General features: G+C 56.1%; 5 protein-coding genes across 5 annotated transcripts; 1 reads left to right on the top strand and 4 right to left on the bottom strand.

Annotated features, from left to right (window-relative positions):
* Positions 1-74: 74 nt before the first annotated feature.
* On the bottom strand, positions 75-1,156 carry SCHCODRAFT_02625817 (uncharacterized protein). The gene is made up of 3 exons (XM_003032218.2): positions 650-1,156; positions 498-598; positions 75-445 (listed from the first exon to the last, which is right to left on the bottom strand). Exons 1-3 carry the CDS (start codon positions 832-834, stop codon positions 162-164), a joined length of 570 nt encoding a protein of 189 aa, XP_003032264.1. The 5' UTR covers positions 835-1,156; the 3' UTR covers positions 75-161.
* A 1,342-nt stretch (positions 1,157-2,498) lies between these two features.
* SCHCODRAFT_01125396 (Piwi-domain-containing protein) lies at positions 2,499-7,169 on the top strand. Its single transcript, XM_050341069.1, has 31 exons — positions 2,499-2,668; positions 2,744-2,863; positions 2,974-3,137; positions 3,195-3,283; positions 3,341-3,404; positions 3,457-3,572; positions 3,628-3,659; positions 3,725-4,080; positions 4,131-4,212; positions 4,270-4,346; positions 4,399-4,545; positions 4,598-4,623; positions 4,676-4,775; positions 4,827-4,860; positions 4,913-4,946; positions 4,999-5,029; positions 5,081-5,260; positions 5,308-5,387; positions 5,434-5,554; positions 5,602-5,733; positions 5,793-5,880; positions 5,938-5,979; positions 6,029-6,046; positions 6,099-6,142; positions 6,195-6,206; positions 6,265-6,426; positions 6,483-6,494; positions 6,557-6,570; positions 6,623-6,711; positions 6,768-7,062; positions 7,118-7,169. Exons 1-30 carry the CDS (start codon positions 2,572-2,574, stop codon positions 6,914-6,916), a joined length of 2,712 nt encoding a protein of 903 aa, XP_050200020.1. The 5' UTR covers positions 2,499-2,571; the 3' UTR covers positions 6,917-7,062; positions 7,118-7,169.
* SCHCODRAFT_02625805 (uncharacterized protein) lies at positions 7,019-8,458 on the bottom strand. Its single transcript, XM_050345319.1, is given in 8 exon segments — positions 7,019-7,047; positions 7,059-7,226; positions 7,243-7,364; positions 7,423-7,555; positions 7,607-7,979; positions 8,036-8,099; positions 8,148-8,412; positions 8,434-8,458. The coding sequence occupies 5 exon segments, from the start codon at positions 8,312-8,314 to the stop codon at positions 7,268-7,270; spliced, it is 834 nt and encodes a 277-aa protein (XP_050200019.1). The 5' UTR covers positions 8,315-8,412; positions 8,434-8,458; the 3' UTR covers positions 7,019-7,047; positions 7,059-7,226; positions 7,243-7,267.
* Positions 8,459-9,112: 654 nt separating this feature from the next.
* SCHCODRAFT_02625796 (uncharacterized protein) lies at positions 9,113-10,645 on the bottom strand. The gene is made up of 7 exons (XM_003032220.2): positions 10,559-10,645; positions 10,312-10,502; positions 10,083-10,240; positions 9,888-10,023; positions 9,707-9,829; positions 9,382-9,570; positions 9,113-9,328 (listed from the first exon to the last, which is right to left on the bottom strand). Exons 2-7 carry the CDS (start codon positions 10,463-10,465, stop codon positions 9,321-9,323), a joined length of 768 nt encoding a protein of 255 aa, XP_003032266.2. The 5' UTR covers positions 10,466-10,502; positions 10,559-10,645; the 3' UTR covers positions 9,113-9,320.
* A 504-nt stretch (positions 10,646-11,149) lies between these two features.
* SCHCODRAFT_02625792 (uncharacterized protein) lies at positions 11,150-13,211 on the bottom strand. Its single transcript, XM_003032221.2, has 6 exons — positions 12,548-13,211; positions 12,372-12,495; positions 12,000-12,317; positions 11,752-11,942; positions 11,489-11,690; positions 11,150-11,432 (listed from the first exon to the last, which is right to left on the bottom strand). The coding sequence occupies exons 1-6, from the start codon at positions 12,761-12,763 to the stop codon at positions 11,341-11,343; spliced, it is 1,143 nt and encodes a 380-aa protein (XP_003032267.1). The 5' UTR covers positions 12,764-13,211; the 3' UTR covers positions 11,150-11,340.
* Positions 13,212-13,533: the final 322 nt, after the last annotated feature.

The raw sequence follows: 13,533 nt of genomic DNA, 5'->3' as shown, positions 1-13,533 counted from the left end.
GAATCTGCGTCTTCGTCTTCGTTACCTGCGGCATCCCGCATGCGTACAACGCAGCGTAAGGTTCACACAACAAATCGGAATAAGTCCCATTCCATTGACCCAGCAAAAGATATTCGCCCGAAGAGCCCGATTACAGTAACTCAATCCCAAGAATCCTTCCTCTAGATATCCCTCGCTTCAATCCCATGGAACCTCCGCGGCACGTTGCGGCGCGCCTTCCTCGCCTCCTCCGACCTCGCCTTCTTGCTCGTCCCCGCCGTGCGCGTGAGCGTCACATCGATGTCGCCCTTGGCGGCGCCGGCACGGAAGGTCGCGGTGAAGGGTACGTCCTGGCCGCACTGCTTGAACGCGGCCTTGATGTGCTGCTCCCAGCGGCCCTTAGACACGTTGATCGTGTCGCCCTCCTCGACGGGGTCGATGGTGAAGGTGGCGGTGCCGGAGACGCCTGAGAGGAGGTTAGTTGAGAGTCGAAGGTGAGGGAAGCATGGATTACGCACCCGTGGTCGAAGTGGGGTTACCCTGGCACTTCTGGATGCTGCCGGCGATGCCGCCGCAGATCTGGAGCTGGGCGACGTTGACGTCGTGCGAGACGAGGGTGCTGGAGTTGCGTTAGTCTGACGCACATATGCGATCGAAGTTGGGTACTCACTCGCCACTGTCATCGCACACGAGGTTCGACACTACGACAGGGACGGCGTTCGCGCGCGCCTCGACATCGGCAGCACGGACAGCCTGCTCAATCTCCCCGCGCGCAATACGCGCCGCGAGGGGCAGCGGGCCCGCCAGGACGCTCGTGAAGGAGGCGAGAGCAACAAGAACAGCGGAGAAACGCATGATGAAGAAGTTCAAAAGTCGTGGATTGGCTAGATGCGAAGAATGAGAGGGAAATCCGTATCAAACGGTGGAGAATGAGGAGGACTGAGGCCTGTAATGAGAAGATGGGCTGAAAGAACGAAGAACCTGGGCCGCCGGGACCAAAAGAATGGACTTGGAGAAAAAGAACGTGAAGGACGGAGGGAATGGGGAAGAGCCCCTCGGGCGGACGTGCTGGGTTTTATATGCGGGCGCGCTCGGCATTCGGATATCATTCGCGTTGGCATGGTCGCCCTCGAAGACATCAGGAACCACTTCCTCGGTCGCTGCCGTCGCCGTCGGGATCAACAAGGCACGGGAAATCCACGTGCGACCCAGCTGATGTTCCCACGCAATTTTTCCGCTTCTTGGCGCGGCGTCCGGCCTGTTGCTCTTTCTTCCGTACCACCATCATCGCCGCCGACGAGGAGGAGGAGGATCTATACTCGTGAGAGACTCCTCAATTTTGTGAGTCTCGTGTCTACTTTGCCTTCGCATGATGGTACTTTGTAATTTGCGTTCGATCGCCAGGAGCCTCACACCAAAGGGAGCGCTTGCCGGCGCTCCTGGGGCTCGTGGTATGAGACAACTACACATTTCTGATCTTCATTGCATTGGCAACTCCTCATCATCATCGACTAACTCAATTGCAGTGTCTTCGAAGAACCGAAGCCATATCAAAGAGTATCTGTACATGTCGATATGCGTAGCGTCGTGAATTCATCGCCATATACTACATCTCGAGCCTGTCACATCCGCATCCACCTGCGGCGCAATCCCCATGCGATGGTTACATCGGCTTTTGTGAGTCTTGAAGCTGTCTGTTGATGTTCAGGGCTGGTGTGTTCGCCCCGTCTTCGCTCGTCTGGACGTTTATTGAGATGGTCCATGTCAGTCTGGGTTTTACGCTGAGCTGATGGCCAATTCAGCGCTGGACTTGACGTGAGCATAAAGGACAGTACTTACACGAAGTCTGTCCATAGCAGGCGATGTCTCCAACGCCAGTCTGAATATCTCGGGCTCCACGTGCACCTCGGCGACGTTCCTTCTTTGAGGCGGCTGGTATTTTATTCGATGTCGCTCATTCGCGAAGGCCGTCCGGTTCGCAAGTTTCCGTTTACAACACCCTCGAGATTTTCGACGCGCGAACGCTAAGCGGGAGAGTACATTCGGACGAAGGGCCACCGAGGAATGAGTTTGACGAAAGTAGCAACTTGTCGATCAAGAGCTCGAGAGCGGTGAAGTGAAGCTCGAGGAAACCATTGAGGGGAGCGACCAGTGGACGCAATTGAGGAGAGGGCCTTTCCTCTACCCTCCCGTCGCGTTGATGGCGGCCACCCGAACGACCTTGGGATCATTCTCCTGCCCGACCTTGACGACCTCGATAAAGGCGCTGTCCATACATTGAGTGGTCATCTGCCATCTCTCGGTGGTCTAGCCGGTCACACACGACTTATCTTCGTACAGCGCTTGCATAGCCTGGCGCAATACACCAGGTCCCCGTATCAGCTCCGACCTTCGAAAACCTAGGACGGCACTCGTGACTGAGGACCGCTCATACGTCCACGTCAGTCTCTCCCTGTTAAGCGCCCACTACGGGTATATATACCGGGGCTGGCGCGGTCATAGCTCTTCCTCCCCCTCATCTACGAACCTGCTCAAGCCCTCAACCCAGTCGAAACCCACCTGCGAAACTCAAGCCAGCGAAGCACAACGAAGATGGCACCCAAAGGCCGTCGTAATCAGAAGGGAACTAGCGTACCCAAGGTCGTAGCCCAGCCGGAACTTGCACCGCAGCAAACGGGAATCGCAGATGGTGCGTGATCCTTGACTCTCGCAAATTCTGAGCATCGCTCTCGAGAGTCCTCACCCTGTCGCTGAATGCTTCCAGCGCCGGTCACCGCCATCGGCGAGAAGCGCCCCGGCTTTGGGTACGCGGGGACGAAGGAGAACAACGACGTGAACATGTTCGAGCTCACGCTCAAGCGTGGCACGATCTATCACTATGACGGTACGCATGCAAGTATCCTGCTTCTTGCTTTATGCTGATCAGATCCCAGTCGGTGCGTAGGGCTGCACAATTCCCGCCATGCAGCCGCCTTCCCGTCTTACATGACTCGATAGACATGGTCAACGACAAGCCTCTGCCCGTCCGTCGCGGCCTCGAGTTGTTTGCCCGCCTCCAGGAAGTGTCCCCCAACATCTTCACCCAGAAAGTCGTGTTCGACGGGAGGAAGAACATGTACTCCTCCTACCGTCTTGACGTCCCCGACAACTCCAAAGAGGTACTTACTCGTTCCGTCTAGTTGTGCGACTACCTCTCATGAACTCCAACTTTCCAGTTCGAGATCACCGTAAGTCCCAGAAACGAGACCCGGCCAGCCCGTATCCGCATCGTCAAGATCAAGCTCGTGAAGGAGATCAATCCCGAGTTCGTGCCAGCTAACTCGGCGGCATCCTTGCTCCTGGCTAACCCTCGCCGTCTCAGGTCACTCCTCCGGTTCACCCAAGGCAAGCAGTCGTTCGACGAGGAAGCGCAAACGACCCTTCAGGTGCGTGTAGATCGCGCACGCCATTGATTCACTGACCGACTTACATCGTCAGGCTCTCAATGTTGCCTTGCGCATGGAACCAATGCAGAATCTCCCCTTCAACACACGCAGCTTCTTCACCCCCATTGGCAAGAAGGCGTTGCCCGGAGGACTCGAGCTATGGAGAGGGTATGCTGCCTCAGGCGTCTTCGACGAGCTGCCGCTCACCAATGGACTCCATCAGATACTTCCAGTCCGTACGACCTGTCATCGACAGTACGTCCATCTTCTCACCTGGTTCCTATACATGCCCGTGTCCCCCCACGCTCACAAATCCTCAGAACTCGTCGCCAACGTCGACATCTCAACCGCTATCATGTACCAGACGGGCTCGTTGATCAGTCTATGCCTCAAGCATCTCAACCTCCCTCTCGACAACCCATCCGCCCTAGCAGATCTCGACACTCGTCGATCGTACTCTCTCAAGCGCTTCCTCAGCGGGCTAAGGGTTACTACTACCGGAGGCCAGACGGCCCAGCGGTTGCCTCGCGCGATCACTGGGCTCCGGCGAGAGGGCGCCAGCAAGACCATGTTCAACCTCAGGCGCGATGGGGAACCCGACACCACCATTTCCGTCGCCGAATACTTCAAGAAACTCGGCCGGCCTCTGCGGTACCCTGCCCTGCCCTGCGTTGAGGTATGCTACTTCGATGGATCCGCATTCGGTCACTCCTCATATCGCACCAGGTCTCGTCGGGCAAGGCGCTTCTGCCACTTGAGGTTTGCGACGTGCCGGAGGGACAATCTTGGCGTGGTCAAATCGCACCTGGTGCGTTCTTTGCCCGGCGCTTATCCTATCGGCCTCACGCTCACCTTGACTATGTAGAACTGACGGCCGAAATGGTCAAGTTCTCGACGCTCAACCCCACAGCTCGCTTCAATGCGATTCAACGCGGTCGGGAGGTATAGTACACCGCTCGCGCGAGAACAGTCGTGTGCTAAGGATCCTTTGTAGGTCCTTGGATACGATCGGAGCGAATGGCTTCAGCAATTTGGCATCACGATCAGCAAGACGCCGATTCAGGTCGAATCGCGCACGCTTGCTGCCCCAATCATGCAATACGGAATCAAGCCCGGTCTCCGCCAGCAGGCTGAGAACATGGTCCGCACTAATTCACTCGTGTATCGATCCTACTTACAGCTTTTGCTTTCAGATTCCTACGGGAGGCGCTTGGAATGTGTACGGAAATCGAACAAATGGTCAGTATCAATTCCTTACTGCCTCTGTATAGGAAGGGGAAGCGATTCTTCAAACCGATGCCGCTTAACTCGTGGGCTGTCTTGGTGGTCGAGGACAAGTCACGCTTCCCGCTCGATGCCCTGAAATCCTTAGTCAGTCGCTTCTTTTCGTAGTGCCCTGTGTATCGCGCTGATCTCCATTAGATCATCGGGCTCAAGAAGGAAGCTGCGAATTACGGTAAGCCGCTCGCTTTTACACTCAGAGCTGGCGGTACTCAATGGTGTCTTAGGCATGCTCCCAGTCAATGACCCCGTTCTGTCAGAGTACGTTTTTGCCAAACGGTTGTTTTAAAACAACTTTATGATCCTTCTTCAGGCATGTCTCTCCTCAGCAAAGCGTAACAAAGGTACATCTACATTTCCCCGGTCGATCAATCTATTCTTGACTTCCAACGCAGCGTCTAGAAGAACTTCCTGCTAGATTGCGTGCAAATAAGCTGCCACTGCCACAGATCGTCTTTTTTGTCCTCCCCTTCAACGGTGACGAGAGATGGACTGAGGTCAAACAGTATGCACGAAGTCATCTCAACCGCGGAATGTTCACTAACGGTCCTGCAGCTGAGGCGACATCGTTGTTTGTGGATTCTCATCGTCCTTGAAGATCCCTCTGACATGTTACCATCAGAGCGGTGTGGCTACGCAATGCCTGAAAGCGCAGAAGAGTGCACACGCTAATTCTCAGTACTGGGCCAATGTTTGCATGAAGTAGGAAGCTTCGCCGTCCCTCAAGTGGAAGCTTACAGGCGTGCAGGATCAACGCCAAACTCGGCGGCATAAATGTGATCATCAAACCCGGAGACCCTTCGAACCTCCTCGCCGACCGGACCAAACCGACGCTGGTCCTCGGCGCGGACGTCATCCACCCTAGCCCAGTAAGTGCCTCGCCCAAGCGTTATGATCCTGTCCTAATCAGCTCCAGGGCGCTGTCGGTCAATCGTCGTATGCGGCGATGGTAGGTAGCGTGGATCCTGATGCAGCCAAGTACCGTGCCACCAGCCGGGAGCAGACGTCGCGCCAGGAACTCATCGACGACTTCGAGGACATGGCAAAAGTGTGTTTTCTCGGATGCTCTGCAAGTGCTGGATTGAGGTTGATTGTTCCTGTCTGCAGGAGTTGATACAAGCGTACATGGACGCAAGGAAACAAGAGGGAAAGTCAGCCGGAGCGAGTAAACCAACGAGGATCTTCTTTTACCGCGGTGCGTCGGTTGCTTATCTACGTATATCCCATCGCGTGCGTCTTAATCTTGCTTCAGACGGTGTCTCCGAAGGTCAGTTCAAGCAAGTGAAGGACGAGGGTAAGCGTCTTATAAATCACTGCTTGTGGCGCTCACCGAGGCGGCAAAGAGCTACAGAAGCTACGAGGTACGGGAAATTTCGTACTAAGATGCTGCTATCATCTGACCCCTTGTTTTAGCCGCATGCCGCTCGCTGGAAGTGACAGCCAAGATCACGTTTATTGTGGGTTGCACTGCTTGATATCACCAACGGCCCACTGAGTTCATCTTTCTAGATCGCCACAAAGGTTCGTGGAATGCTGCACGCTCTCTTTCCGATCTGAGTCCTACTCGGCATCCCCACAGCGGCACAACACGCGCCTGAATCCTTTGGGCACTAAAGACAGGAGCGGGAATGCGCCTGCGGGCAGCGTTATCGATACTAACATCGTTGATCCCGTCGAGTTCGACTTCTACCTGCAAAGTCACGCGGGAATCCAAGGGACGAGCAGGCCCGTGCATTACTGGGTCAGTGACTACCCCCCTTCTCATCACACTGATGGCTGACGAGTATACACCCACAGGTCCTTCGCGATGTGAGTGGCTATTTTTGAGGTATCTCAAGACTTAATTCTTTGGCTGACGCGTGTCATCGTAGGAAAACAACCTCAGGTACATCTCAGCCACCTTGCGCTACGGCATACCGTCCTGATCCCCCTCGCAGTGCTGACGCTCTCCAACGCTTCACGTACAACCTCTGCCACGTCTACGCTCGAGCGACGCGCAGCGTGTCGATTCCCGCGCCAACCTATTGTATGCACCTTGTATCTCGCCATCGTGATTGCCGCTGACAGCGTATGACCATGTAGACGCCGACATCGTGTGTGCACGCGCGAAGACTCACTACAAGTACCGCAACGACCATTCCGTTCCATCCGGAGAACCCACGGAGGCGAACGAGCAGGCCAGATTTCAGCAGGTACACCCTCGGCAGAAGGGGCACATGTACTATCAGTGACGGCGCAGTGAAATCATGTAGCGTCCAGAGGATCACTAGGTCACCATGCAGAGACGTAGCGCTCGTAGTTTCCCGTATTTTTCTGTGGTTCCTCAGGCGCGGAACTATGGCGATTCAAAATTCTATTCCTTGCACTCCGAGTCTAACATGCGAGGCTGTAAATCCGACGAGCAGCAAAAGGACAACAACACACACTAACAAACGACCGACTGATTGCTACACTGCAGACAATGCTGCACCACAGAACGAGCGAGGATGGGTTGGAGGTAAGGTAGACGAACGCACGTTGCCGCGCGTCAAACGAAGTAAGGATCCGCGGGGCGAGAAGGTTGGATCCACAAGGCGAGGAGGTTACTTGCCCGGGACAAACATCCAGGAGAGGGAAACGAGGAGACGGATGCCGGTGCCAACGCCGAGAGCTGCTCCTGCACCGACTTCGGCAAGGATCCTATGGCGAAAAGCGGTCAGATTGCTATGTGCGAACGGGAAAGAACAGTAACCCTTACGCCCTGCTGACAAATCCGCCGAAGAAGAGAGCACCTGCGGCGAGGAGACGGTGATCCCGCGTACGGACGCTCTCGCGAATGCTGAAGAGCTTGGGGTCGCTCATGAGCTCCACCCAGATAGTGGTCAGGACGACTGCAACGACGATCAGCGCATTATCGAGACCAATGTCACAACACGACATACTCGTCGTCCCGAACTGCGTATTCAAGCGCTTCGCCTGAATACCCTGCAGCCCCAAGCTCGCGCTCATCAACACAAGCGCGACGTAGGTGCGCACATTCGTCCACGCTGGGTCGCCGCGGTCGCTCGCGATGCTTCCCTGGCCGGACTTCCACAGCGCGAGCGCCGCGCCCATGAGGAACAGCGTCTGCAGGAGGGTGCCGAGGACGAGCCAGAGACGCTTCTTCGGGCCGATGTGGTCGCCTATGCGCCCGATGAAGGCACCGGCGTTGAAGGCGATGAGGGAGGCGAGCGCTTGCCGATCGGGTAGGTGGAAGGTGTGGTCCATAACGCCAGTGAGACCGTCTTCAAAGAGGCGGGCGATGGCGACAGCGAGCTGAGAAGGGGGGTGGTGTCAGTGGGTGCGGGGAGGTAACAATAAAGTATCCGCACCTGGATGAAGTTCCCCGTCTGGAAGCCGCACCAGACAAAGATTGCTGAGAAGGCAACGGCGTCGCTGAGGTAGGGTCAGCAGTGGCATACTTCCCCTCGCCGATCGACTCACACGTAGCCCGTCATGAAGGAGTAGGCAGCCAGCGGCGTCGTGCTCTCATTCGCGTCGACTTCCTGCAGCATATACGCCTTCAAGCGCTGCACCCGCGTCGCCGGTGCCCTCCCCTGAGGAAGGGGAAGCTCGAGACTGTCGCTGCTCGCCTTGGGGTCGATAGCCATAGTGTCAAACGAATGTGGTGGATGAGTAGAGGCAGAGGCTGGTATGCTTCGACTGCTCGGCTCGTCGACCTTATGACGGTGGCGATTGCGGCAAGCGAGCGCGATGGGCAGCAAGCGAGTGCGAGGGGCGCGACGGGGGGCCGGCGACAGCTAGAGAGCAGCGCGCATGGATGGCGTATATATGCGCGATGACTCGGTCTTGGCGGTCGAAATCTTCGGTTCCCGCTCTATGTCCGCTGGCAGGAAAAGGACAGATCCGCTACCTGCGCAGAGGGAGGGAAATGGATGTCCGGACAGTATGAGAGGCACCGCGTCTTGGCGAGGTACGGAGGTCCGAAGCAGGTGGGCATGATAGAGCTAAAAGGTCGCGGTTGAGGACAAGGTGTGACGGATATATATACTACGCGTAAGTTATCAAGTAGACATCCAGACATCACTCGTTCCCGTGCTCACGCCAGCCCACCACTTGCCTGAGGATAGAGAACAGGGTACCGATGAAAGCATCTTCACGTAACCACAAAGATAGTTGCAAGCCCCCTCTTGCCAAGGACGATCTGCCATCTACATCGATGTGCGCCACAGCGCCCAGCTCAACACCCGCCAGCCCATGGTCAATCAGTCGTAGATACGCACAATGCACGCTGTAGCTTCGGGACGCTGAAGGGTCCTTGATGACGAGGCGTTGGTCAGGCATCGGGAGTTGGCCCTCGCCGTCGACGCGCATCGTGCTATGTCCGCGACGGACACCGCCTCATACCGCTGTCCAGCATTCAATGATGATCGCACTCACTCACTGGCTCCGGGAAGGTCGACAGGATCGACGTCATGGCTCGAGTAGCGCACGATAAACTTCGCACAGTCTGCACTCGCTCGCGAACTGCACTTGGTCTCTCGCCTGCATCCGACAGCATGCTCGTTGATCATTGATATGGTACAGATTGCGTTGTCTCTAGATCCAGCAAGGTCGGTCACTGCAGATCGTGACGATTACAGCGAATACAAATCATTACTTCTCTGAATACCGTCGTCAGCATCCCCATCACTCGTTCATCTGAACGATGACTTACTCTTCAACCCTGCCGCGAGCCACTTCGGGATCTTCTTCTCCCCACTGGCGCTCGGTTTCGGTGGCGGAGCAGGCGCGCCCTCTTGCGGCGCGGGTGCAGGAGGCTCAGGCTGTTCGTAGTTGGCGGGCGGGGGTAGGTCTTCGGCGAGGGCAAGAACTTCGGGTAGAAGAGGGGCGGGGGAGGTGGGGTCTGCGAAGAGGCGTCAGAGAATTTGCACGGGTAAGGTTGGATGGGCGACATAAGAGGCAGAATGTTGTAGACAAGGAAACCATGATAGGATGTATGGGAAGTCGGGACGGACAACGCAAAGAGATCGGTTACATACGATTCAGCGACACGTCCTCAAATCGTAACAATAGCACACTAGACGGCGCAAGGTGCAGCTCCGCCAACGACTTGTCGCGCACGTTCGGGTCGGAGTTCTTCAGATCGAGTCGTGGAGGTTGGTCTGCGATGGCGCTAAGGTCAGCTTGCCATACACACGCCTCTCGTCGACGAGCACGCACATAGAATGAACTTGATGGGCTTCACATCGTCTCGCAGCCGCTCGCGCACGAATGCGTACACCGCCTTGATCCTGCTCGTTGACGGGAAGATTTTCTCCAGCTGCGTGCGATCGGGGAAGCGGATGCGGATCGTGGTCTGTGTGAGAGGCCAGGGTCAACATAGACAAGCTCAGTGTAGGCGTCCAGTCCACGCACATTTGGCCACCGATCCCGCTTCGCCTTCTCCCTTGCCTCGCGAACCGCTTTCAGCTCGAGCGGCCGGTCCGTAAGCGCGTGCGTGCGCGCAGAGAGCGTCGCCTGTGCGTTCTGGATATCCGCGGGACTTGGGGTGAAGTACGAGTCCGGTGGAGGGGCTGGGGGACGCGTCAGTGGGGGTTGAGCAGAGCTTAGTGGCCCGCAAGGAAGGAATTGTGGCGGGACGTACGAGGCGGATGCAGATGGGACCAATCGGACGGCTTGTAGACCTTGTAGTCGGCGGAGGTGCTGGCGGTGGGAGGCGCAGGCGCGGAGGAGCCAGAGGGAGGGACTGGAGCAGGCACCTCAGGGCCAGCAGATGCTGTGGACGATCCGGGGTCCATGATGAGGGTAAGAGCAAGCGTTGATGTAAGGTTCGTGCTGCGACGTGGACGAGGATGAATGATCGTGGTTTGCTCGGCAGGAAAAGGACTCACTGGATAGGTTAAGTGCACAGTTAGCGCGTCTATATCTCCAGCGGTAGTAGGTATCAGCAGCAAGCAAGCCGATGCGTGATGACGGCGAGAACAAAGAGTAGAGCCGCTGTCTGATGGCGTTCCCCTCCTTGCTTCCTCCCACCATCATGGCTACCGACTGAATCACCTGGAGCGCCGTTCCATATAGGCCAAACCTCTTGACGATTTTTCGAATGTATCGATACCTCATGCTTCATTAATGAAAACCTCGAACTGCTGGCTTTTCACCATCGGTGACACCGACAATACGTCCCAATGGCCATCGATGCACTGAGCGCTGCGATCTGCGGGGAACACAGGACCTCTTTCCCCAATATTCCTGGCAGCAGTAATGGGGTATGCACTTCACGCTAGGTTCAGGCGCTTTGGTGGGAAGGCGACAAAGCACGCAAAACCTTTGCGCCTGAGTTCAGCCACGTGCGCAACCACCAGCTCCTGTCTGCGTCGAGCGCGTTCTCGCTTGGCTGCATGATGGCCGCTTGAGGAGACGAGAGTCTTTGTCGTATTGGCAAAATATATAACTCCGCTCGTGTCACTCATCCAAGAGCAGACTGAACGCTCGATTGCCCTATCGTCTTCGCCAATATTGCGTGAATTCGGTGCCCAGAAAGGAGCGCATCACAATATCCTTTGAAGTCATACGCGGGTACACATACTACAAGTACATTTTCGGAGCATTCAGAGTCGAAAAGGTCAACTGCGTAGATCGGAGGCGAACTCAACATCGCCGCTCGGATATGTGACTAGACAATGGTCCCCTGTTTATCCTTCTCCATCTGGTCCAGGGTCTCCAGCTGCACGTCAGTGATGTTGGAAGCCTGTCGGAACCGATCCGCTGGAAAGGAGTTGAGTATTCGTGCTCCGGCGGCCAACTCTCTGAAATGGACGCACCAGCTGCCGCCAACGTTTCCCACTTCTCAGCAATCTTCTCCTCGATGATGCGCGCAACGATCGCGTTGACAGCCTGGATGTCCTCTTCCATAGCCTGACTGATAGAAGCTAGGTCCTCAGAGATGCCCTGCCAGGCGCCCATCATCTCCTGCACCATAGTGACCGCGGGGCTCATGGCACCAAGGAGAGAAGTCAGATCCGACTAGAACATAATATGCATCATGGTCAGTGAAGTATCACACGCAACAACAGTAGCTGCGTACTTCAGTTGCGGCCAAGGCAGCGACGATGCACCTCTCCTCTGCGAGCTGAACGTCGGCAACGTTGGCAAGTCCCGTGAAATATTGAATGGCCTCGCTGAGTCTGTCAGCCATCCTGCGGAAGAATCCAGACGGCCTTAGCCCGAAGACTACCAGCACATCCCAAGAGGGCGCTTTGGACGCCCTGATGAGGTCTGCGAAATATAGTAAGTCACGCTATACATGCTTGATGAACGGACAGGGCGACATACCTTTCTCGTAGTCGCGTACATCGACCTGGATGTCGTGACGATAATCCGCCAAGTGGCGCTGCAGCGTGTCAAGCGTCTCGAGGTCCATGTCGAGCGTCTTCACTACGGCCGCCTGGCAGAGCAGGATCGTCTGCCTATCAGTCATGGTCACCGACTCGAATTCGCGGAGGTTGTTGACCGCCGTCTGAGACTTCGAGATGATCGTGTTGATGAACGTGAGATGGAAATCGAGGATGTTGCCGATGGTCTTCTTCAGAGTCGCCTGCTCAGAGGGGGACTCGGTGCTTGCGAGCTGTTGAAGGGTCTCGACAAGGTTAGCTAGGAAGACATCAGCTCGTATTCGTGTTACATGACCTGTGAGCCGCAGCGTACCGTACGCGAAGAACGGTTCGGGACCGTGACCAGCGGCTGTCTGCGCGTAGTTGACGATGTCGTCCGCAGTACCCGTGATACTGGGATAGGTCGTGTCCTTGAACGTCACGCAGTGATCCTTGGTCTGGATCTATGTGAGCCAACGAGCCATCAAGCGCATATGGGGCCGCTCTCGCCGTGTTATAGGCCGCAATCAAAGGCGTAATGACGGGCTCGATGTTGGAGTACGTCTCCTCGTGCAGGCGCAGGCGTTCAGCGTATTCCCAGTTCGACCTGGGGAGGATCAGACCCGCCCAGATGTATTTGAGCAAGTCGTAGAGTCCCTGGTCTTGCAAGATATAGTTGTTGTCGCCGTTCAGTAGGCCGCGAGGAGTGAGATCAATGGTGGACATGGCGGGGGCAAGTTCACGACTCAGTCTTCGCAGTGTAGAGCGAGGAGTGGGCGAGATGGAGTAGCGATACGAAAGAACGCGCTTGTATATGCTGGCGGGAGTCCGGAAAGGCTGACGTGACGCACGGGTCGAGCTTGCACGGTTTGAGACTCGTACAACGCCTGTCGAATCAATTCAAATTAGATGTAGTAGAAGGGCTAGTGTATTAGCAATGGAGGGGTAAATGCGCTGGTTAGTGACGAAGGAGGGTACGCACCTAGGATGGCCGAGTTGATTACTCAACTTCACTGTGGTCTGGTGAGCATTAACTGCGATGGTGGTGCGGCGGTGTGCGCCACACAGATGTTATGTACTATTCGCGTCCTAGTCGAACGCTGAGTAGAACTGACCATCAGAAATCAGAAGACCGCGCAGCTGGCGGCGCGAAGCCCTCAGGCGCCGGCGGAGGTGAGGGTACTTCCCCGAAAGTCCACCAAAAGGCCTCCGATCACGTCCCGCCACCTGCTGACGACGAAGACCAAAATCGCAGCGCTCGCCGCATTAACGCGCGAGAGGCATGTGTTCACTGTGGGGTACCCGCTGAGGGACATCGTCTTCCTTCGTAGAACACTGTAGTTCATGACCATTCTGTCGCCCAGCGGAAGCAGAAGATGAAGACGGTCAGAAGCAAGCTTTCAGTATGAGATTTCGCAGCTGGCAACTCCGGAGAGCGCGATGCTGTGAATGTTGCGCTTTTGTTTCGACGAGGTATTCGAAAGCAGCGAGAGCAA

This window comes from Schizophyllum commune (genome assembly GCF_000143185.2).
Source record: "Schizophyllum commune H4-8 unplaced genomic scaffold SCHCOscaffold_6, whole genome shotgun sequence".
In the NCBI taxonomy this organism is placed as follows: domain Eukaryota; kingdom Fungi; phylum Basidiomycota; class Agaricomycetes; order Agaricales; family Schizophyllaceae; genus Schizophyllum; species Schizophyllum commune.
The sequence above is the reverse complement of the archived record's forward strand: the minus strand, read 5'-3'. Positions and strand labels throughout refer to the sequence as shown.